Raw genomic sequence first — 25079 nt, 5'->3', positions numbered from 1 at the left:
CTAAGACACTTCCCTTTCCTTGTATCTCTTGGTGCAGGCCATACTCCAGGGAAACTCACTTTACATGGGATCAGGGATGTGACCTTAGTAAGGGTGTTACAATCCTGCCCTGATCCTCTTTAACATAAAATTGCAATTATAAAATGGAGGACAACCACACAATACTGGGAATCATGGCCTAACCAAGTTGACACATGCTTTTATGAGGGACACAATTCAATTCATGACATTGATCTTCATGAGTTCCATTTCCTTTTTGATAACTTTGAATTTTCTAGATTCATTCTTTGTACATTGCATGTTCTGATTATTAATGGATATTTGCAGCTGTTTCTTCTCATTTTGAGTCATGCCACGTCAGCAAATGAAGGTCCCGAAAGCTTGACTCCATCCAAGTCATTAAGGTTGACTCTACTTTGAGGAGGCAGCTCTTCCCTATTCGTATTTTTAGTGCCTTCCAACCTAAAACCTAAAGGGCTCATCTTCCAGGACTGTATCAGACAATATTCCACTGCTATCCATAATGTTTCCACTGACTAATTTTTTCAGAAGTAGATCACCAGGTTCTTCTTCACGGTCTTAGTCTAGAAGCTCTAATGAAACTTTTCCATCATGGGTGACCCTGGTGGTATTTGAAATACCAGTGCCATAGCTTCCAGTATCACACAAGTGAACACAGTATGACAAACTGACAGACGAGTGGTGGATTACAGATATAGATTTTTTGCTTGTTTTTGTTGTTGTTGCAAAATTATATATAACATAGCATTTTTTTTTACCAGTACTTCCTTTTTCTTGTGTGCAACTTAAGTTACATTAGTCAAACTGTGAGTACTTTATCCACTTTTGGGGCTTCCTTTCCCATTACCACAAACAAGAAGTGGCTACTGTCTAGAGATTGATTCCTGTCTCCCCTGCTCCCACTCCTGGTAACCACTGTTGAACACTGGACTCTATATAGGTAGCTGTTCTTGTCATTTCATAAAAGTGAGATCGCGCACTTTTGTCATCGACTTATCTCTCTCAGCATAATGTCCTCTAGGTTCGTCCATGTTCCAAGATGTTTCAGAAACTCACCTTTCTTTCTTTTTTGCTGCATAGTATTCCATTGCATGTATTTTGTTTATCCATTCAACCACTGATGGGCACTTAGGATGTTTCCATCTTTTCGCTATGTGAATAAAAAAAAAATATAGTGCTGCAATAAACATAGGTGTGCATATATCTCTTCATGTCTTTTCTGTTAGCTCCCTAGGGTATATACCTAGGATTGGAATTCTTGGGTCATAAGGTAGTTCTGTTTTTAATTTTTTGAGGAATTACCATATGTTTTCCACAGTGTTGTATCATTTTACATTCCCACCAGCAGTAGGTAAGGGTTCTAATCTCCCCACATCTTTGCCAGCATTTTTTGTTTTCTGGTTGTTTTTTTTTTTGAGCAGTGTGATTTTAGCAGGAGTGAGATGGTATCTCATTGTAGTTTTGATTTGCTTCTCTCTAATGGCCATTTGCAGCCCTGGTGATACAGTGGTTAAAAGCTCAGCGGCTAACTAAATGGTCAGTAGTTCAAATCTACTACTTGCTCCTTGGAAACCCAATAGGACAGTTCTACTGTGTCCTATAGGGTCTCTGTGAGTTGGAATCAACTTGACAGCAATGGGTTTGGTTTAATGACCCCCTGGTGGTGCAGCAGTTAAGAGCTAAGCTGCTAACCAAAAGGTTGACAGTTCAAATCCACTAGCTGCTCCTTGGAAACCCTATGGGGCAGTCCTATTATGTCCTATAGGGTCATCGTGAGTTTAAATCAACTTGACAACAATGGGTTTGGTTTTTTTTTAGAATAGCTAATGAAGGAGCCCTGGTGGCACAGTGGTTAAGCACTCAGCTGCTAACTGAAAGGTTGGCAGTTCGTACCCAGCAGCTATTCCATGGGAGAAAGTCGTGACAGTCTGCTTCAGAAAGATTTATGGCCCTGCAAACCATATGGGGCAGTTCAGCTCTGTTGTTCATGGGCACTATGAGTCAGAATCAACTCTACAGCAGTGGATTTTGGTAATGGCTAATGATAGTAAACATATTTATATGTGTTTGTTGGCTTCTTGGATGTCCTCTTTGGTGAAGTGTCTATTCATGCACTTTGCCTGTTTTCGATTGGGTTATTTGTCTTTTTGTTGTTAAATTATAGAAGTTTTATATATATTTTGGGTATTAGACACTTATCAGATATGTCGTCCCCAAAGATTTTTTTCTTAGTCTGTAGGTTGTCTTTTTACTTTTTTGATGAAGTCTTTTGATGAGCCTAAGTATTTAATTTTTATGAAGTCCTAGTTATCTAATTTGTTTTCTGCTGTTTGTGCATTTGTAGTTGTGTATGATAATATATAATTTTAAAAAATTAGGTCCCATATGCTTTCTTCCAGGACTTTATAGTTTTAGCTTTAACATTTAAGTTCTTTATCCATTTTGAGTTATTGTGTATGGTGTGAAGTATGGGTCCTGTTTCATTTTTCTACATATGGGTATCCAATTTTGCCAGCATCATTTGTTGAAGAGGCAATGTTGAAGAGACATTCAATTCTTCCCCCATTGAATGGAATTTGACTCCTTGTTGAAAATCAGTTTCCATAGATGGTTGGAATTGTTTCTGGGCTCTCAATTCTGTTCAGTTGGCCTATGTGTCTACCATTGAACCTGTACCAGGCTGTTTTGATTACTGTAGGTGTATAATACGTTTTGAAATCAGGAAGTGTGAGGCCTCCTACTTTGGCCCCATCCATTTTGCATCCACCTGATAATCCTTCCGTCATGGTCCTTTCCACTCAAAAGAGCAAACTACCCCCTCTCTATGCCCTATTCTCATGCCCCATCCTCATGGTATCACAGAGAGCCAAGGACTAGAGCACTTTGCAGTCATAGGGATATGTTGGCTTTGAGCCTTCTGATGCAGACCTTCTCCCCCAGAAGGTGTGGGTTAGCAAGTAACCCTTGCTAACAGAAACGCTACTTGCTATAACATCATCCCACTTCCTTTTCTCTGCCCTCTCCCTGGGGATAGTCACCATCCTCTAAATTAATAGATTTCCTTTCATATAATTGAACACAAGTTAAATAATCATCATCATAATTACCTCTGAGCATCAGAAGGCAGTGCTGATGGTATGATATTTTAAAAGGTAGAGGGAAAGTTTAAGATCCCCAGGAAGGAGAGCACCACCCCCCTGCTCCCCTGGCTGTGTGTTTCCTTTTGTTCTGCCTCAGAGTCAGCATCCCCTGCTCTCTTGGCTGAGTGGGAGGGCCAGCCAGGACAAGCTATCACCTGCCTGTCCAGGGCAGCACTTCTCGAAGGCTCTGCCACCCTGATGAGATGGAAGGCCATGGTGACAGGCCAAGCTCTGTGCTCAGTGAGGCCCAACAGCGCAAGGTTACAGGAGGGCTTGAGGCACCTTGCCAGTGGGCCTGGCATTGCCACTTCACATCCAAGAGGGAGCTGTTCAACAGCTGTCACTGACAGCCCATGGGGTCTACTCTGACATGTCGGAAGAGGACACCTTCAGACTCCCAAGTCACCTCTTCGAAATTCATAAGAACCACACTTTCATCTCTCTCTCTCTTTCTTACACACACACACAGAAGGTAAGCCCTTACTCTCTTTTACTCACAGACCTACACTGCTAAGTTTTCTCTGTGTCTATGTCTCTTTCTCACACACACATACACAGAGTCACACTAATTAAACTCCCTCTCTTTCATACCTACCTCAACCCAGGTATTTTGAGAGAGCAAAACTCCCTCTCCTTTGGGAGATCCTCTAGGCCCTCCCAAGGTTGGCCCCCCTCCTCTCATGGTGACATACCAATATAGAGCCCCTGAGCTGTCCGACCCTGACCTCCTGCTGTCTGTAACACCCAGGTCACTGAATAAATTCCCCACTCCTCTTCCCAGCAATAAGTACCATGTAGACAAGCCCAGTAAATGCATTCATGTTCTTGGGAAGGGTGAGAACAGAGCATCCTGTTGAAGCTGCAGCCCAAGCCTGCCCTCCAGGCATTTGTCACGTTGCTGGCATTTGAACTGAGGACATCTCCCACCACAAAAGCCATCTGAGGTTCTCAGGGGAAATCAGGACTGTCTTCCTTGTACAAAGCTGGATGTGTGCCTGGGGAGGTCCAGGCCAGCTCACCTTTATTCCTCCTAGGCCTGGATAAGAAACCAGCTAAAAATAACACTTTGCTGTTCGCTCCTTTTTTTTTTCTCTCTCTTGCTCAGATTAACCATTTATACATTTTTAAGGTATTTTTGTTAAAGTCCAACATGTATCTCTGGTGCGTTTGAACAGATTATGAGGGTGGTCAGTATAAAAATAGCCTCCTTCAGCCAAGGCAGGAAGCAAGAGTGAGGCAGGTGTCATTGTATTATGGAGGCAGAGACCAGGCATTGCAAAAGAGCTGTGGGGTGAAATCTTGGTATTTGTCATGAAGAATGGAAAATAAGGATCATATTTGTTCTAGGGAGTGATGAGAACTGGAGGACAGCCTTGGTGTGTGCGCCCCCACCTCTAAGTGGCATCAATGCCCGACAGACCATGCCTTACGCTTACCTTCCCTTAAGCACGACCCCCCTTTGGAATCCCATGCTCCAGCCATCATGGGTTACTTGCAGCTATCATCCTCTCTTCTGTCGTCATTCTTTGCTCATGCTACCCTCTGCCTAGACTTCCCTCCTCAGGTCCCCTTGCCTAGGTAACTCCTACTTGCCCTTTAGGACTAAGCATAGTGAAAATAATAGCTAACACATGTGAAGCATTTAACTTCTGCTTCAGGCCCTGTCCCAAGCACTATCTAGATATTAACCCATTTAATCCTCACAACAACCTGGGTATATAGGTACTATTATTATCCTCATGTTACTCTTGAGAAACTGAGACTCAGAGAGTTTAGGTAACTTGCCCCAGGCCATGCAGGTAGAAAGAGGCATAATTTGCATCCAGACTTAGCCACAGGCTCCAAGTGCTCTTAACCACTACAGGAAACTGCCTCCTTGACTGCTCCTGGTCTCCTGCCCTAGCTCCCAGCCTGCGTTAGGGAGTCTCCTATGGTTCTCAGAGTTCCCTGTTCTCACCTTCATCCTCACACTCCTCACTTTTCCATTTTTTAACAATACATTTTAAGCTTCTGTTTTCTTGTCTACTTCCCCACTTCCCCGTACAGTTTGAGGGCAGAGACCCTGGCTGGCTCATTCCTAGGACTCCAGCTCGTTAGAAGGTGTCTGTCACAAAGCAGTGTTCATTGCTTATTTGTGGACTGAGTGAATGAATGTATAAATACCAATCCCCTAAGTAAACAAAAGAGGCCAACATTGGGCAGACACGCTGAGGGGTCAAGCAGGGAGCCAACTTAGAAACTTCCAGTAAGAGGTTGGAGGGCAAGAAGAAGAAAAAAGCAACCTAAGTTCGGCCCTTGAGAAAAGTACATCTCCAGCCCCAGGATCTCGACCTCCCCTGGAGGGCAGGCGGGACAACCAGCATCTACACAGCACTGGACCCATTAAACCTAGTGCAGGCCAGGGCTGTCTCCAAGCTGCAGAGTTAGTAGAAACTTTCCCTCCAGGTGTGCAGTGTGAGGACAGTGGGGAAAGGGGAGCAACACTGTGTGATCTTGTAGTGGGCAGTTCCTCCGCAAGGTATTGCTCACCACTCTTCTTTCTTTTTTGTTTTGTTTTCTTCTGACCCAAATTTTGTGACTTAGACTTTGATGTGGACCAAGTACAATCATAACTGGCAGCTTATGGTTGATGTAGCTGATCTCATACTATATGGAATATCATGTTTTAATGCATTTATGCAGCCCTGGTGACGTAGTGGTTAAGAGCTAGGCTGCTAACCAAAACTTCAGCAGTTCAAATCTGCCAGGTGCTCCTTGGAAACTCTGTGGGGCAGTTCTACTCTGTCCTATAGGGTTGCTATGAGTTGGAATCGATTCGAAGGCAGTGGGTAATGGGTAGTGCATTTACATCAGTGACACTCTCCAATCCCACCCAAATCAGGTGTAAAAGGTGTAAAAACGGCTTGGGGGCCATGTCTGACCTCCTCTAAATTAAGAAGCGGGAAGGAGAATTAAGATCAACAGCCCAATGCTGATTCCTATGAGGTGAAGATCAGACATGTCTCCTCTCTCTGCCATCTTTACTAATTCTGACACCAACAGTCCCTCCCATGACAGTCTCTACTTCTCTGCTGGATTCAATAATTCATTGCAATGGCCTCACAGAAATCACAGACAATAGTCACGATTATGGGGTCTATTAGGAATATAGTTACAGTTCATGTTTAGAAACACTCAGATACAGCTCTCCCATCAGGAGAGCCTTTTTCCAACCATGCTCGCAGGCTTACCTCTCCCTGGACCTAGGCCTCTGCCCAAAGGCACTCAGCGTTCTCTCTCCTTGGGCTTGGAAGTCCACTGTCCCGTCTCCTGCACATCTTTCCTGCGGATCTGTCCTTCCTTGGTGGTGGTGGACTCTTCTTTTTCCTGCCTCTGGGAGGGGGGCTTATTTCAAACCCAGCGATAGCAAAACTGACCAGTCCCTTTGGTGGGCCACAATTACTCTATCTGCACAGTTCCGCCCAATCACCTGGGTGGGAATTACGAGACCACGGCTAGAAAGGTCACAAAAAAGCAATCTATCACACAGTAGTGGGAAACTGGGGGAGGGTGAAGTCTCATTACCGGCCATCGCCTCATGTGTGCCCACATATAGCATGTGCCCAGCACAGCCTTGTTAGTCCTCATTGAGTTCCTCCAAGTAGATATAGCAATGTGGGCCTGCCCATGGACTACTGGCTGTGCTCTTTCAGGAGACTTGGGAGGGTGGGAGGAGGCTCATGCTGAGTTTCTTTTCACTAGCCTTCAACTAGAAACCTGATGTTTGGGCTGACCAGGTTTCTCCTTCTTCCAGGGAGGGAAGATCCCCGTGAGATGGACGGCTCCAGAGGCCATCGCCTACCGCAAGTTCACTTCGGCCAGTGATGTCTGGAGCTACGGGATTGTCATGTGGGAAGTCATGTCATTTGGAGAGAGACCCTACTGGGACATGTCCAACCAAGATGTGAGTGTCAGCAGTACCTGGTTGTCACCAACCTCCATCCAAGGGATACCACGGTCAATAGAATACCAAGCCTTTGTATCTGTTTTCAACTCAGGGCCTCATAACTTGAATTTGAGGTGTTCAGGGCAAGGGTTACAGATGTTGGTACAAATTTTTGAACTAACCAAAGAGCCCACCATGGAGATGTAACAATCCCCATCACCTGTAAATGTGCCCAGACCGCAGACTCCAATGCAAGAGAATGGCCATGGGTCATGACCCAAAATTAGACTGGAAATTCTACCCTGCTTCTTTTCAAAGGCCTCAGCCTCAGTGCTGTCCCTCACCGTAAGTGGCAGAGGAAGAGTACTGATCTGAGGGTTAGGCCTGAACTCCAGTCCTGCTCTTCTTCAGACAGCTGTGCTGCACTGAGCCAGTGCAGCCTCGCTCTCAGACTCATGCCCCCAGGAGTCCACTGTTCTCTGAGGGCTCAGCCTTCAGTGAGCTGTGTCACCTATAAGGGAGGAGGAGCTGAGAAAACTTCCCAAGGCTGGTCCAACTCAGACGGGCCGGAGGAGTGGGGCCCTATCTGCAGGGAGGTCAGCACCCTCCAGGCTGCCTCCAGGGGACGAGGGTGGGAAAGAGAAGGGTCATCTGAGGTGCTTGAAGGAGTAGCATCTTGGGGGGTTTCAAATGGGAACTTTTGTTCCATAATTAACAAAGGGTGAGGAAGCTTTTGTAGGATCATTTTCTTTGATACAGCTCCCCTAAAGTTGTACCTTGATTTCAGCACTGCCTTTGACCCTCAACTAGTAGTCCCCTGTGACCACTCCTCTTTTGTATTTTGAATACATACCCTCCCCTTGGAACTGAGAAGATTATCGTTTGCAAAGCCTGTGTGCTGTGTTCTCTTGTTCACTCGTCTGGTCACCTTAAGGGGCCATTGTTATTATTCCCATTTTACAGATAAGAAGAAGGGGGCAGTGGTGGTTTGGTGGTTCTCACATTCCCTGCAGGACACCTGGGTTTGAGTCCCAGCCAGTGTACTTTGTGTGCAGCCAGCACCTGCCTGTCAGTGGAGGCTTGTCTGTTACTATGATGCTGAACAAGTTTCAGGGGAGCATCTAGACTAAGATGAACTAGGAAGAAAGGCCTGGCAATCTACTTCCAAAAATCAGCCAGTGAAAACACTATGGATCACAATAGTCTGATCTGCAACTGATTGTGGGGACCGGGCAGCATTTTGTTACACTGTGCATGGACTTGCCATGAGCTGGGAGCTGACTTGATGGCATCTAACAACAATACAGTAAAGAAGACACAAGGCTGTCCCAAGTCCAAATCTAGTTCCATTGGGCAACCAGCAATGCTGTAAGCACCTCCATGCTTGGGTGGGCTTTGAAACATTTGTAAATTTGTGTAATGTGCCCTCAGGAAATGTCTAACCAGCCAGAGGTTTAGAGCCATGGTAGTTGCTTAGAAAATTGAGACAGTCGGTGACCTGGGAGCCCAGAAAACATTTCTCAGTGAAACAGTGGAAGAGGATCTGGGATGCTGCTGAGACAATCTGCCCTTTTCCACGGGCAGAGTGGCTCAGCCCAGAAGGGGTGAAATGATGGTATTGTGCATCTTTAAGCAGGTCTCAATGCCAAACATGTGTGGCCATCTGGGTCCTCTATTATCTGTGATTATCCATGCCTTTGCCCTGCTCCTGTAGTGTGTCGAATCAGTAAGTGGCAGAATTGACGCCAAGGCTGCTTTGATGAAATCACCTGCACCCTGATTCTGTCCATGCCATCGGATAGATGAGTACTAAATGTTAGCCAGAAAGGGCATACCCATCTTGTCCTGCCCAGTGACCTTAATCCGATTAAGGACAATTCAGCACACACAGAATGGATTACAAAACTGTCTGACAGGCAAGATTTGACATTCAGGATATTCCCAGCAAATGCATTCACCTGTGCTGAAAACCAGTGGCATTTCTCGTATTAGACTTCCAGAATTCCCAAACCGTTCATTCCGCAAACAGTTGTTGTATGCCGACTGTGACTAAGCACCATGCTTGCTGGTTCTATTTTTGAGGGGTTTGCAGTTCACTGGCACATACATAGGGCTTTGGGGACATCTGGGTGGAGGAGGGAAGGGAAGGCTTCCCAGATATTTAATGTTTGAGCTGTGTCTCAGAGGAAATAAGAACATCTGCAAAGTAGCAGTTTATTCCAATTGTATTTCTCCAAAGTAGAGCCCCTAACCATTGTCCCAAGTATAGCCCCCCTCCCTTTGGAAGGTGGGAGGTGACTTCATGCCCATTCAGAAAGCTTCTTAGGGCTTGCCTGGGATTGAGCTGGGAGGGGCTCCCAGCTGCTCCCGCCGCAGCCCCACTCATCAGAAACCACTCAGGTGGTGGCAGTAAAGGATTTCACAGATGACAATTGAAAGGCTTTAAGGAAGAGAATTGCAGAGACAAGTTGGAGTGCTGGTAATTGGGCTTCCGGAGCTCAGGGAGGCCTTTGAACATGTATAGAGAGTTTGTCAGCCAGAGAGAGCAACTCGGAAGTTCTGCTGCTTGGATCTGATTGACAGAGATAATGAGAGTGGCAGTGTCTGTGGAGAGGAGCTGCGGTTTTATTGAAACATCAGAGCTCAACCTAACCCCCTCTGCCCTGGTTCTTCTACTGCTCTGAGCTCCTCCACTTTACTCTCTTGGCCAGGAGGCCGAGTAGCACTGCCTGCCGCCCAGCTCATTAATGGAAATGCATGTCTGGAGGCAGCCAGGAACCCCCACAAAGGAAAGAACAGTCAAGGGAAGAAGCCTGCTTATTTCCCAAAGGAACCTCAGTCACTTCATCCAGTTCCTAAGAGCATCATTGCAGGCCTGGGTCTCACTGGGACCCTGCCACCTGCCATCTCTGGGTGCATAGGAGCAAAAGATGCCCCCCACTCCTCCCCATCCCTGTTCCTTCAGGCTCCAGGGAGGTTTATTTCGGCCTGCAGGATGACAAAAAGGGTTGCTGCACAGATCATTCCAGGGAAACAGCAGTGTGTTTGGGGCTTAACAGTTGCCTATATTGGTTCTCTCATCCCTACTCCTTCACTGTTCCTTCTTTCTGCTCTAATCCTCTATCTTTTTAACAGCCAAGTATCTCATTCTGTTGTGGGCCAAGAGAAAGGGCCCAGGACTCCCTCCAATTTTCAACTCTGCTCAATAGGAAGCCTTATGACTCCAACGTTGGGCCATATCTTCCCATATGATTCCAGTGCGGTCACTGGTGTTTAGAGTTATCAAATGACTAAATTGAAGATGTTTCTCTATGCCTTGTACCCGTTCTCTATACCTGCTAGTGAGGCAGGCATAAAGAGAATAATCTCAAAGCTCCACTGCTGTTGTCGTTTGCTGCCATCATGTCAACAACAAACTCATGGCAAACTCGTGCATCACAGGATCAGACCGTTGTGATTCATAGGGAAATAGATTGCCAGGCCTTTCTTCCTAGTCCATCTTAATCTGAACTGGAACCTGTTAACATCATAGTAACACACAAGCTTATACTGACAGTCAAGTGGTGGCTGTGTTTTGACATGCACTGGCCAGGAATCAAACCTGGGTCTTTTGCTTGGATGTCAAGAAGTCTACCACTGAAACACCACTGCCCTCATCAAAGCCCCATTACAGGACCAAAATTATTATTTTACTTGAACTGCTGTTTTCTTACTTGATTATAAAAGTAATATGTACCCAGAATATTTGGAAAACACACAGATCCTTAAAAAGAGAATAAAAATCTCTAAAGGCACAACAGTTGAATCAAAGAGTTAAGTAGATAAATGCTCCTCACACACCAATGAATGACTTGGGTATTATTTAATTTGGGGTGGAGAGTAAAGACTTCTCTTTTTTTTTCATATGTGCAAGAAGCATCAATGCTCCCAGAGTATCAGATCACGTAATAACAACAAAATTATCTAGAAGAAATAGCATATGGAGCAAAGTCCCTTTTTCTAAATGTGATCATGAGAGGGGCTTCACAGGGCCACCCTCCTTCATGAAAGGTGAGAAACAGGAATGTGGACTTTCCTAAGTCCCCGCTATGTGCTTGGTGCTTTTCATACACTATCTTCCTGTATCTTCAAAACGACCAGTAGTAAAACAGCTCCCCTCTTTGCTAAGAAGACATCCACTATAATAGACATGGAAGTAGTAACAGCCTCCAAGTCATGAGCTGATTCTTGCCACTGCTCTCATATGTGTGGGGCTTAACATGTATCATCCCATTGGGCCATTTGATCTTTTTTAACAACCCTGCCTGCTCAGAGTCAAGTGACTCTCCCAAGGTCCTATAACTAGCAAGAACGGAGCCCAGGCCTCCAACGCCCTAAGCACCCTGCAATACTCTCACCAATACAACAGCATGGATCTGTGCTCCTGGCTGAGCTGCCCAGAGAAGAGGAATTAATGGCTCTTTGATGTTCTCTTGAAAAGAAAGTAAGCACACTAAACTAACAGGAAAAAAAAACTAACAGAGGGAATGCAAAAACAAAAACCAGGACAGTATTCAAAAAATCCAAGGAGGTGGCATACGGAGGAGACAAAGAGGGAAGAGTGGCTAAGTTGGGTTCAGTCTAGAACGCACAGGTAGAGGATTTAGCACTCGCGTGCATCCCCCGTTCTCTTGCCATCAGGCAGATAGGAGTGCTTTGGACACACCATGCAACTCTGCTTCCGCAGGAGGGCCTTCTGCCCAGTGCTCTTTCCTGTTACAAGTGGGAGAGTAGTCTTGTCAGTGGGGGCAATTAGTATTTTGGGCTCTAACATCAAACAATTTGAGCAGAGGTGCCAGAAGTTTAGTGGAGCACTGGGAAGCGCCAGCCGCCGGGCGCTCAAAGAATTGGAGATCCCTAGCCCCATGGGGGAGTCTCTGGGTGATGCAAACAGTTAAGCACTCAGCTACTAACTGAAAGCTTGCTGGTTTGAACCCACCCAGAGGCACCTCAGAAGAAAAGCCTGGTGATCTGCTTCTGAAAGGTCACAGACATGAAAACCCTATGGATTGCAGCTCTACTCTGCAACATATGGGGTTGCCATGAGTCAGAACTGATTCCACAGCAACAGGTTTGGGTGTTTTAGTAACCCCATGAGAAGTTGAATTTGGACACTAGCCCCTCCTGCTGGCTTTAGCTAGCTTGCAGGTCGGCAAAACTAAAAGAACTCCAGGGGCCCATTCAGTGGGTAATCCACAATGAGAGGAGACTGTGACAGGGACCCTCAATCTGGGTGCCTACAACAAGTGGAAAAAAGGTTTGTATTTATGAACCAGGCTGGTGGGACTGATGCCTGACTGCTTGTCCTCATGGCCTACTTGGTTTAGCTCCATCCCCTCCTGGTGCCGTGAAGACACAGCTGTAGCGGCTGTTCCCCTGGCTGAGATTGTAATGGCAACCCCAGAGAGGCCTGGGAAGAGTGGGTGTGGAGGTATTCAGAGCTTAGACTCGGACACCTCTGTGTTGCATTCCCAGCCCTGTCATTTTCTAGCTGTGTGCTTGTGCAAGTTATGTAACTACCTGGCCTTGGAGTTCCTTATGGGGAAAATGGGACTAAAATGTCTTCCTAAGGGAATAACAGGTAATTTGATTGATAACAGTTTGGCAGAGGTGAAAATTTGTAGGTGCAACACGTTGTTCAAAAGTCAATGTTCCCGGTAACCGGTTTTTTACATAGTGATAATATTGGTGTGGCTGGTATGCTGGTTTGTTTTTCTACCAGGTGGACTGGAAAGAATAATGTGCTTTGATTCTCTCTAATGACTTCAGGCTCTGTATTATCTCATATCCGATATGCTGTGCATAAGAATAGTAAAAATATAAACTGATTGAAAATATTTGCTTTTTGGCCAATTTACAAAGTAAAAAGATAAGGAAGAATGAAATTCATCACCTGAAATGAATCTGACTTTTTTTTAGGTAGAGGCAAAAACACCTAAAAACCTCCAAACTCTGAGCTCCTTCCTTTGTTAAGATGCTTTAAACTGCTTATTGTATTACAAAATCATTGCACAGTTATTAGAGGAAAATATAAAATACAAGTAAGCAAAAATAAAAACCTAAAGAGCGTTCTTGTTCCCACCTGCCCTGAGGCAACTCCCTGGTATATGTCCTTCCAAGGCCGTTTCTATGCACATGTGTAATTATTGTTTTTATTATTATTGTTTTGATTTTTGTTTTTTACAGAAGCGAGATTTTACCATCCTCGTGGCTATGCAGCTGCTCTTTTGCCTAATACTGCCATGTGAGCATATTTCCTTTTCAATAGCTACATTTTTTGAAACATCACTTTCAGGCCTACATTGTATTCCGTTGTATGGGTGTGTACCATAATAAATTCAACTAATCCCATATATTCAGCACTTGGGCCATTTACAGTTATTTTTTGGTATTATAAAAAGTACAGAGATGGCGTAATTGATGTAAATGAATTAGAAATTAAGAAGTAAAGGGTGGAAAACACAAATATCTGAAAAACAGATAAAAGTACTTAAAGATCCTAAAATCTTTACAAAAACCCCCGAGGTATCCAAAAATTACCAAAACCTGATTGAAGATACTCATGTTCGATCACCTTGTTATTTTAACCATTGTCATTGTACTAAACTAATTTGCTTATCCAAATTATTTTCAACCCAGTTTATGTTGCTGGCTCATGAGGAGTAAAGCAAATAATGCATAGGAAGCATCTAGAGGGTCCCTGGCATGTAGTAGGCTCTTCATTCAATACTAACCCATTTTCTCCCTTCGTTCCCTTTAGGAGTGGAAGGATGAGGTTATCGTGGGTTTAGGTGGATGTCATTTATAAATAGTGGATTCACCGGGCTTCCCATGTGTAAAAATGATGTGGGAGCAGTGTCTGACCTCCTCTAACTTCACAAGAAGGAAGGAGAATCAAGATCAGGAGCCTAAGGCCAATTGCTATTAGGTCAAACATACCTCTTCTCTCTGTCATCTTTACCAATTCTGACACCAACCGTCCTTCCACAGCACTCTCTACTTTTCTGCTGGGTTCAGTAATTCATTGCAATGGCCACACAGAACTCAACAGACCATACTCATGGTTATGGGGGTTATTAGGGAAGTAACAGGTTACAATTCAGGTTCAGGAGTGCTCAGGATATAGTTCTTCCATCAGGACAGCCTCTTCCCAAGCATGCCACAGGCACACCACTCTCTGGCCCCTTGGCTTCTGCCCTGCTTATACAAGTATTGCAAAACTCTTTTAGCCACTGCCTCAGAGGCACTCAGCTTTCTCGATCCATGGGCTGGGAAGCCCATTGCACCATCTTCTGTCAGTCTCTCTTGCCATCGCTTCTCACCGTCTTCTGAATTACAGCTCTCTCTCTCTTGTTCTCCTGGTTCCAGGAACTTCTCAACGCAAGGATCCTGGGTCCAAAGGACATGCTCTCCATTCCTGGCTGTTATTCCTTGGTGGTGGTGTGATCTTCTTTCTGCTCTGAAATTGGCTCTCTTTTAAGGCAAAACTGACCAATCCTCTTGGTGGGCCACAATTGCCTTATTTGAACAATCCTGCCCAATCGCTTGGATGGGAGTTACAAAACCATGGCTAGAAAGGCCACACAAAATGATCCATTGCGCTGTACTATGTGTCATGGTCTGTCACCTCTTGTGACCACCAGCTGCCAGTAAGACAGAATTGGGCCCAATGTCATCTTAAAGAATAGAGAAACTTGAGCCATCCACCAGCTCATTCTTCAACAATAACAAAAAAGTGTGTGTCATGGAGTCCCTGGGTGGTGCAAACGGTTAAGGGCTCAGCTACTAACTGAAACCACCAGAGGTGCCTCAGGAGAAAGGTTTGGCTGTCTGCTTCCAAAAGGTCACAGCCATGAAAACTCTCTGGTGCGCAGTTCTACTGTACAACACATGGGGTTGCCATGAATTGGAATTGACTTGACGGCAACTGGTTACTGGTAGTGTGTGTCAAGCTCTGCTCCAGGTGCAAGAGGCAGTAACATTTAGTCCCTGCCTTCTAGGAGCCCACAGTATTGGAGGAAGAAGCCAAGTACACAGTAAAATTCATTATGGTGGGAGGTATATGAGTATAGAAGGAGGGTACCTGAGTCAGCCTGTCAGGGAGCCTCCGTCCTTGGGAGCTAATTAGTGCATAACTAGCTGGTGCCTTATAAACTCAAAATCCCTGTTAACCTGTGTGCTGTTGCAGGTCATCAATGCCATCGAGCAAGACTATCGGCTGCCCCCACCCATGGACTGTCCAGCTGCTCTACACCAGCTCATGCTGGATTGTTGGCAGAAGGACCGAAACAGCCGGCCCCGCTTTGCAGAGATTGTCAACACCCTAGACAAGATGATCCGGAACCCGGCAAGTCTCAAGACTGTGGCAACCATCACCGCCGTGTGAGTCTAGTAGAACATGGTGATTCCTAGGTGGTGAGTGACCTCAGAGTCGGGGGTAGAACCGGCAGCAAGGCTGTCAGGCTTTTGGTTCTTAAGAGCAAGGATAGGGTGGTTGAGGATATCCACTAATGGAATAAGTTCCAAGAGTCTTCCCATTCTCTTCCTCTCCCATCTCTCTACAATATTCCCTACCTCCATGGCTGTAGACAGAAGTAAAGAGATCTGGTTGGGTCTTCCCACTCCATTGGCTTCAGATGGGCTGGGCACTAGGCTCTGTAGGAGGTGAGCTGTGTCTGATCTGACTGGTACGATGCTCTACTTCTGGGTGATCCTGTTGCCAGAATTCACCCTTTCTGTTAACCATGCCAGTCCATGAGGCAGGGTTGCTACAGACTTGGAACCTTGGTGAGTACATTGGCAGGTAAAGACCCAGATTGCTGAGGGACAAAGAAATGCAAGCAATTGAATTTGTTATGAGTGAATGCACAGAACACCTGTCAGCTACTGCCTGGCTGTGCATTATTCAGCTACATTTGCAGTGTTAACTCACGTATTAATTCATCCTTTCAGCCAAAGCTTATTGGGTGCTTATATGTCAAACAGTGTACCTGGTGCCCACTGTACAGAAGGTGCAAGAGAGACATGGTCTTTGCCTTCATGGAGCTTAGAATCATTTAGGAGAGGCAAACATTAATCAGATGACCTCACATAGAAATGCCAAATTGAGGCCCTAATAAACACTCGCAAAAAAGGCGTGTGGGGCATTAAGAACATATACCTCAGTCTAGCATCAGGGAGTGAGCTCTTAACCACTGCATCACCAGGGCTCCAAGGGTCAGAACAGGTAGGACCTTTCAGGTCATGTTAAGAACTTTACACTTGATTTTCAGAGCAATGAGCGCCTGCTGAAGTGTTTAACAGGTATCAGGGTGGGGTTGGGAGTTGTTGACATGATCACATCTGCATTTTTCAAAGAGCATGCTGGCTACAGTGTGGAAATTAGGTTGAAGGGAACAGGCATTCATGAAGAAAGAATGAGAGAGAACATTGCAATAATTTTTGTGATAGAGAAGAGAGTGTCTTAAATGAGGGAAAGAAGTGGATGAGTTTGACAGTCAGGAGGTGAAATCTTTATGACTTAGACACTGGCATTGAGGGTAAGGAAAATATCCAAATGGCACCCTGATTTCTGGTTTGGGGCCCTGGCTATCTGGTAGTATCTTGAGAATGTTCAGAGAAAATCAGTGGTAGGTTGCTCTGCTTCATTTTTTTCTAGGACCTGAAGATGGAACCAGGAAAAAAAATGTAACCAATTATTTGGGGGAGATTGTGGTAAACTATGTATATTTTTTAATGCTTCTATGAAAGAATTACCTTCTGCTTGTAATTTTTGTTGATTTTTTGTTTTTGTTTTCTTTTCATTAATGGAATGCATGTTGAATCATTGAATATGTCTGAATTTTTGGTAGGTAATGTGGATTTTGAATAATATGATGTGAGAACACACATGTCTTTCTGCACTATGGGAGTAGGATTATGCATGATTATGTGGGACACGTATGTCCCTCTGGAGTCCTGGGGTAGGATGGTGGGTTGAGAAATGCAACTTCCAGTTAAAACACAGGAACCTGAAAATATACTTGCAAGGCTTATCTTGCTGTAAAAAAGCCAAAAGACACAAAAGTTTTGCACAATCAGACCTCCAGGATGAACTACCTAATACAATACCCTGTAGAAATAGTAATTTGCAGCACAAACCCGTTTCTTCAGTTTCAAACAAATATGTAGGTCCCTGTCTAGAGGCAGCATGAAAGTGAGAAAGCAACTTCCCAAGAAACCTGAGAGGTGAAAATATCAGTGGGTGACCATATATCCCATTACTCATATTTTGTGGATGGTGAAGCACTTAGATTTCATTTTACAAAGAGACTGGGGTCTTCCTTCCCTTCAGACTGATTGCTGTGTCAGTCTGCATGTCTGGGTTGACTGACATGTGACAGTGCCCACAGGCAAGGGACTGGGCACTGGCCTTCCAAAGGTCATTTCACTCGGGATTCTATAAGGAAGGAAGGATCAGCCCCACGCTCCACTAAAATCCTCATCCAGTCAGGGCTGCTACCCACTGTGAATTTTGCCATCAACTGAGAGTGTGGCTCCACCCATGTACCTCTGCAACTGTGGGCTCACCAGCTCCTATCTGTCTCCCCAGGCCTTCCCAGCCCCTGCTAGACCGCTCCATCCCAGACTTCACGGCCTTCACCACCGTGGATGACTGGCTCAGTGCCATCAAAATGGTCCAGTACAGGGACAGCTTCCTCACCGCCGGCTTCACCTCCCTTCAGCTGGTCACCCAGATGACATCAGAGTAAGTGATGAGAATCCCTTTGTCTAGCCTGTGGGTAGGTGTCAGGCTCCTTTCCTGCTACTTGGATGATGTGAGTGCTAATTTTGTAGGTAGTCCTGTAGGAGTCCCTGGGTGGAGCAAATAGTTAAGCGCTCGACTACTAACCAAAACGTTAGTGGTTTGAGTCTACCCAGAGGCTCTTCAGAAGAAAGGCTTGGCAATCTGCTTCTGAAGGGTTACAGCCTTTGAAAATCCTATGGAGCAGTTCTACTCTGCAGACACGGGGCTGCCGTGAGTCAGAATTGTCTCCACAGCAACCCAAAACAATGTACAGGAAGAGCCTCATCACTGGAGTTCCTCCTCTGTATAGAAATAATCAGGCTGGGCAAGGGGGCACCAAGGAAGATGGAGGCGGGGAGAGGTGGGGGGCGGGCGGGGAGTGAGGAGGCGGAGGTCTGTTTTGGGCACCAAATGAGAGTTCTTCAAAGTCATAGCCATATGTCATTTGCCTAATCACTGAGAGCCTCTCCTCCGTTTAAGTTTTTAAACTCAGCCCATCAAAGAGAGCATCCAGATGGAAAGAACACAGCCACCCAGCACTTTAAACAACCTAGCAGGAAGAGGCATTGCTCTGATTCAGCAGCAGTTTCAGATGTGTGGGGAGCTTGTAGTCATGCTTTGATAGTGTTTCTAAATAAGCATATATTTTCCATCCCCCACAAATTATTTACCAGCCAACCACCCCCACAGGAGAATGGAGGAATACAAAAAATAAAATTATTCAAATAAAATGAGAGCCAGAAAGGGTCTTCAAGATCCACCATAGTCCATCATTTCCCCGAGAAGGTTCTGAGTCATACGAGTTCTGGGAAATGTTAATAGGTTCTCCTTGGAAAAAGGGTCCCATGGTCAAATAAATTTGGGGAATACTGCACACTTTATCACCCTCTTGGAGATTCACTGCACGCATTAGCATAGGTGTGTCAGAGTAGAACTGTGCTCCACAGGGTTTTCAATGGCTGATTTTTTGGAAGTAGAGATCACCAGGCCTTTCTTCTGAAGTGCCTCTGGGTGGACTCAAACCCCTAACCTTTCAGTTAGCAGCCAAGTGCATTAACTGTTTCACCATGCAGGGACTCCCCAGGTGATGCTGATACACAGCCTAGTTTGGGAACTACTGGACTAGATTTGTCAAGGGTTTTAACTTTGCCTTCTGCGCTCACAGAGGCTCAAATAATCTTATTTGGGAAATTAACAACTGCCCCCCACCTCTGCCGCCCCAATCACACACATCAGAGCGGGCCTCATGAGCTGCGCAGACTGCAACATGTACAGACAGCACCGGGGCTGGGTCTAGTGGCCTGTAGCACACTTTCCTGTGGGCAGAGAATTGGTCTGTCAGGCAGGCAGTTTACCTATTTATGTGGCAGGCACAGTGCTAGGTGCTGAGATCCCCTCCTGGGGCATGCTCATTGCTGAATCCCAGGGGAGAAAGGTATCACCCACCCCTAGCCATTGAGCCTTCTGTCTTGGACTCCTGCTTGGCAGTCACTCTTCTGGAGTGACTAGAGTCCAGCTCTGCCTCTGAGGTTTATCCTTGTCAGAAATGATGGACAAGAATAAACCTCAGAGACACTTTCTCTAGGGAAATGGTTTGAGTGTGCATCTAGCCTTGAATCCACTCACTGAACATCAGAATTTATTTTTTCAAACCTGGGTTCATTTCCTGGTAATGCCCAAAAAAGACAGTCCTTGCCATTATGGATTATTGTCTGGCAAACAGCAAAAAATAAAAAGGGAAGCACTCACCAGTGGAAGAGCAGCCTCTGCATCTTGCAGAGCAAGAATGGATGCGACTAGATGATTGAGGGGCCTGGGGCTCAGGGATAGAAGTGGGTCTTCATGAAGACAGGCTACTTCTGCTTTTCCACTGTGGTCCTGGCTACATATGGGGACCACTGTCACCTGATCCCTCACAGTCTGAGGGAGTCAAGTAAAGAGAAGTGAAATTCCTCAGTCTAGGAATATCCACGTGAAAAAGAATAAGGGGAAAACTTAAAGCAATGCGAAACTGAAAATTAAGGGATTTAGTCCAAAGTGTAAACTGTCGACACTGTATTAGAGCAATTTAGTTTATTTTTTGAGATGGAAAATAAAAGATGGAAAGAGAAAATGAACAACCAGATGAATCAGATTGTGGGATAGTTTGTGCATTCAAAATTCAACTGTGTTTCCCAAAAGTATTTGCTGAAAAGGCCTGGGCTATTTGACTATCTCAGCCAGCTGCAGCCTGTGGGGGACTGACCACCAGCAAAACAGCAGGAAGGGAGGGAAAGAGGCAAGGCACCAGGGACAGACATCAGGCAGAGCATCTCCTCGTGGGTCTAGTGTAGAGTGTACAAAGTGATCTGCTGTTCTTGGGTCGGGGGCTTTAGGGAAAATACAGTCAAGACCTTAGAAGAGCTCTGAGAACACCCCTGCTGGTGGCTAAGAGTGCAGCAGTCTAATATTTGAACCCCAGTGCCACCACTCCACTCACCCACTGTGTGATCCTGAGCATATTACTTAACTTCTCTGACCCCTACCTGTTGAGTCAACAAATCTGCAAATAATAATGGTTCCAAACTCATTGGTTTGTTTAAGAGGTGAATGAAATAGTAGGCGCAAAGCACTTGGCCCAGTGCCAATCTTCAGGATGCACAGAGTAAATGGTTGCTGTTAAATTATTATTATTGACTTTGTGGTGGTTTGTCAATTTTTATGAAATGTGTTCGTGTATGTTTAAATGATAGTTTATGGGATATGGGAAGCATTCAAGCAGTGTTGTATATTATTATTATTAACCAAGAAAAGATTTTGGGGCCTCCCTAAGATTAAATATTAGCCATGAACTATTAAGACTCACAACTCACAGATGAATCTAATCCAAACCCCTATTCCAGACATATTCCTTGGGTTCCTGCTTGAGCAGATATTTTAAAGTTATTTTCAGATCACCCTTCTTAAAAACTCATGACATTGAAATTCAAACAGAGATAGAAAATGGAAACAAAGGAAACACATCAGAAAGCCAGGTTTCTTAGTTATCTAGTGCTGCTGTAACAAATACCACAAGCGGATGGCTTTACCAAGCAAAATTTTCTCTCACAGTTTAGAAGGCTAGAAGTCCAAATTCAGGACGCCGGTTCTAGGGGAAGCCTTTCTCTGTCTACTGGCTCTAGGGGAAAGTCCTTCTCATCAATTTTCGCCTGGTCTAGGAGGCTTTCAGCACAAGGACTCTGGGTCCAAAGGATGGACTCTACTTCTGGCTCTACTTACTTGGTGGTAATGAGGTCCCTCTTCTCTCTGCTCACTTTTCTCTTTCATATCTCAAAAGAGATTGACTCAAAATACAACCAAATCCAGTAGATTGAGTCCTGCTTCATTAACGTAACTGCCTCTGACCCTGCCTCATTAACATCATAGAGGTTAGGATTCACAACACTTAGGAAATTACATCAGATCACAAAATGGAGGACAACCACACGACACTGGGAATCACGGATGGCCTAGCCTAGTTGACACACGTTTTTGGAGGACACAATTCAGTCTGTAACAACAGGCAAGCCCCACATCTTTTCAGTCTCAGTGGGTGATCACTAATTTAGGCAGAAAGCTCCACAGAATAACTGAAGCCCCATGAGTGTGTACTTGCAGTGTTAAAAAAAAAAAAGCAGAGGAAAGTTTCAGTCTATCTGTGGTTTGTAGGCACACAGTGAAGGGGCTTCAGAACCCACAGGTAAGAAATACAGTCAGAGAACAAGGCACAGCACTTCCAGGATCATCTAAGTTTGGTGAGGCATTAAAGACAACGGACACTACATGGAGAAAGTGAGTTTGAGCAAAAAAAAAAAAAAATCCAATTAGGAGTTTATCAAAGACTCGGGTAAATAGGCTAGTTGGATTTTAAATGATTTTATTTGCCAATTCAACTATTATCAGGAATATGCCTACTGTAATAAGTTTTGATCTATAAAAAACTGCCCTAATGCTAAAGTGACTTGTGGTTTTTTCCCTCCTAGAGACCTTTTGAGAATAGGGGTGACCTTGGCAGGTCATCAGAAGAAAATCCTGAATAGCATCCATTCCATGAGGGTCCAGATGAGTCAGTCACCAACAGCAATGGCATGAAAACTCTTTTTCTGGGGGAAGGAGAGGAAGGACAAGGACCAACAGTCAAGGGGAAACAGGAGATTGACCACTGTGGAATGTTTTAGAAAGGTCGTCTTCTTAGCTGAGAATTGCATTTCTATCAATGAAGGATAAACTGGACCTGTTGCTAATAGGTAACCCTCGTTTCTCAGTGACAGAAGCACGTGTAATATGCCATGGGAAACCAAATGCGTAACAATAAAAATATAAAAAGGCAATTTTTCAAAGGACATGAAGCTGAAACAATATTCCTTGGGGGAATAAGAGTAAACTCCGCTTCCACCCTCAGTAGGCTGGAGTCGTCCATCCATAGGAAGAAAGGGAAGGAGGTAGAGTGAAGAAACAGAAGCAGTTCTCCATTTTCTTCCTCACCAATGACATTCTTTTCTTTTCTCCTTTTGTCTTCCTCCCCCAGAGCCCCCTCCCTTCTCCCACATTCATGTCCCTTTGCTCATGACCCGTGTAGGGAAGTTTCTTCAAATAAACCCCAGCTCCTGAGTCTCCAGATGTTGTTCTGTCAGTTGCCAAAGGACTTTGCTGACCACTGCATGGGGGATCCCACCAATTCAATTAATGTCTTCATATTGAAGAAGAGATGTACCTTCAATTGAAAACCTTGTTTTTCTTTGGTTTGCATTTTCTGCAAAAAGGAAAAAAAAAAGAAACCACAAATTGGAGAAAAAAAAGAAAAACCTGTTTCCGTGTGCAAGAACACACGTATGTATGTCTGCGTTATAAAATGACTGTGCTTGTTCATAACAGATGCAAACAAGAAAGAAATGGGAAGTCTTTGTCCCTAGGAAACCCAAAGGGACAGGAATGTGTTGTTGGTATGGCTTTCTGGTTGGCCCAATTGGCCTATTGGCTCAATGGGAAGAGAGGGTAGGGAGAAAAATAAAATGAAAGGGGAAAAAAAACTCTCAAGAGTTTGCAAATTCAGACAGGAAACAGGTGAGTGGTTTGAATTGGGTGCAGTGTGGGCCATTCTAGAATGTTGCTGACTGATGAGTTATTCTTTATAACATCTGAAGAGAAGGAGGAGGAAAGTGTTTCTGGAGAATGTTCTTCCGAATCCCTGGAATCTGGAATTCAAGAGGTGGCGAGGGAGAATTCTTCTTGCCTTACCTTTGGACTGGCTTAAGTCGTGTGGCACCAGAGGAATGTTTCAGATGTGTCTGTGTTTCTCTTTACATTCCTTAATTGTACCTCATTGTTCAATTCATTTTTGTAAATTCCACCTAACATTTAAATACTTTTAATTTCTCCTTTACCTTAATCTCCTTGCTAATTTTATCTGTCTAATTAAAACGAGCAGAAGCATGTCTGGGTTTACATAGAATGGCGTCACAGTGTGTATTCCTGGTCCCCCGTGTGTTGTCCCTAAGTTAGGGGAGAATCCTTAACAACCACCCTTCTTCCGCCTTATGTGGGGAGGAAGGAACACATCCCTGACCCATGGCACCGGAGAAGCAGAATATTTTAGAATCACTCTCACTGATGTGACCCAAAGGAAAAACTGAATAAATATGTGGCTCTGAAGCCTTAAGTATGAGGGCCAGAGAAACCACTGGTGAATAAATATAATCACTAGTAATACCCGCCAGCCCTGACTTCAGTTAAACACTGCATTTGAGACGTTCACATCAAGGCCAATTTTGTAGAAGCCACCAAAGAATATTTTAGACTGCTTGTTTGTGATAAGCCTGAACTTACAGAGGGTATAAGCCAGTAAGAGGAGCCATGGCCTCCCTACATTGCTTATTTAATACGCATTTAAAGTGGGATCAGCCTTTTCCCCTAGTCGTAGGTAACTTTCTACTTGGGAAGGTCCATATCTTCTGAAATCACCATCCAAGGTTCTCTACAGCAGGAAACCCCTTCAAAGAGGCTCATAAAGGCCTAGGATCCAGCTCCTATCCAAGGGAGCCCATCTTAAAGCACTGCCTTTGTGCTTAAGCCCTGGGGAGGTGGGAAGAGACAGACGGAAGTCTTCTCAGCAGTATCACATATAGCTGCAAAGGGCCACTTGGCCGTTAGCAAAGAAAATTTCCCCTTATTAATTGCTTGCCAATTCCACGCACAATTTACTGATTACCCCAAAGACCTCAATCCACGAAGTGTCTTACAAGCTCAGGCAATTCAGCTAATCTACTCTCAGTTTTCCACAGGAATGAATTTTAATTTGCCACCAAATTCCTCAGGCAGCATCCTTGACCCAAAATTCTCACTGGGACTCCACCAATGTCAGCCCACTTTCTGGCTCTGGAAAAAGCAGAGCCAAGGTGAAGGTCATGCCATGCCCTTTGGTTTGGTTTCACCATAAGATCCCAGAAAGGAGAGAGAAAATCCCCTCATACACAAGGGGAAACCGCGAGGGTCAGGCCAAAGTGCCTTGAGGCACAGTTCTCAGGGGGAAGGGCGTAGCCAAGCTCTCCACAAGCTCCCCCTCCCTAGAGGTGCCGTGCATCACATCAAATGCCTTGCTTCCCACCCCCCGCACATCAGGCGGAACCACAGAGCACACACGTGAAGCATGGTGAGAGATGAGGTGTGTAGCTAGTGAGTGAGACCTCTGTAGCGCTGGGCCCATCATTAAGCTCCCTGAGCATCGGTCTCCTCATCTGTGTAACAGGATAGCAAGGCCTACTTTTGACGAAGAGTATCGAACATTCCTGAGCATCTTCACTATGGCAGGCACGTTTCTAAGTGTTTTATATGTGTTAGCTCTCCTCCTCATGATAACCTGGTGAAATAATAGTAGATACTTTTATCATCCCCATTTTTCAGATGAGAAAACTGAGAGAGACCTTTGCCAGATCACACAGTGGTGGAGCCAGGGTTTTGACACAGACACTCTGTGCCCAGAGCCCATGCTCTTAACCACTACACCAGTGAGTTCTCACACTTGTGTATCAGCCTCCTGGAAGGTTTGTTAAAGCACACATCTCTGAGGCCCACCAGAGTTTCCGGTTCAGTAGTTCTTCAGTGGAATCCAAAAACTGACTTTTCGTACAAGTTGCCAGGTGATGCTGAAGCT

At 45.0% G+C, this 25079-nt stretch overlaps 1 protein-coding gene across 3 annotated transcripts in view; it reads left to right on the top strand.

Annotated features, from left to right (window-relative positions):
• The window catches only part of EPHB1 (EPH receptor B1), a 438525-nt gene extending 415913 nt beyond the window's left edge, over positions 1–22612 (top strand). For all 3 annotated transcript variants that reach the window (XM_023538823.2, XM_010599498.3, XM_064277288.1), the window contains 4 exons: positions 6955–7104; positions 15314–15507; positions 17717–17872; positions 21913–22612. In XM_023538823.2, coding sequence (XP_023394591.1) covers positions 6955–7104; positions 15314–15507; positions 17717–17872; positions 21913–22021 — 609 coding nt within the window. In that variant the 3' untranslated portion in view covers positions 22022–22612. The remainder of the gene's footprint in view (positions 1–6954; positions 7105–15313; positions 15508–17716; positions 17873–21912) is intronic.
• Positions 22613–25079: the final 2467 nt, after the last annotated feature.

This window comes from Loxodonta africana, chromosome 26 (assembly GCF_030014295.1).
Source record: "Loxodonta africana isolate mLoxAfr1 chromosome 26, mLoxAfr1.hap2, whole genome shotgun sequence".
Classification (NCBI taxonomy): Eukaryota; Metazoa; Chordata; class Mammalia; order Proboscidea; family Elephantidae; genus Loxodonta; species Loxodonta africana.
This window is presented reverse-complemented; position numbering and strand designations above follow the sequence as displayed.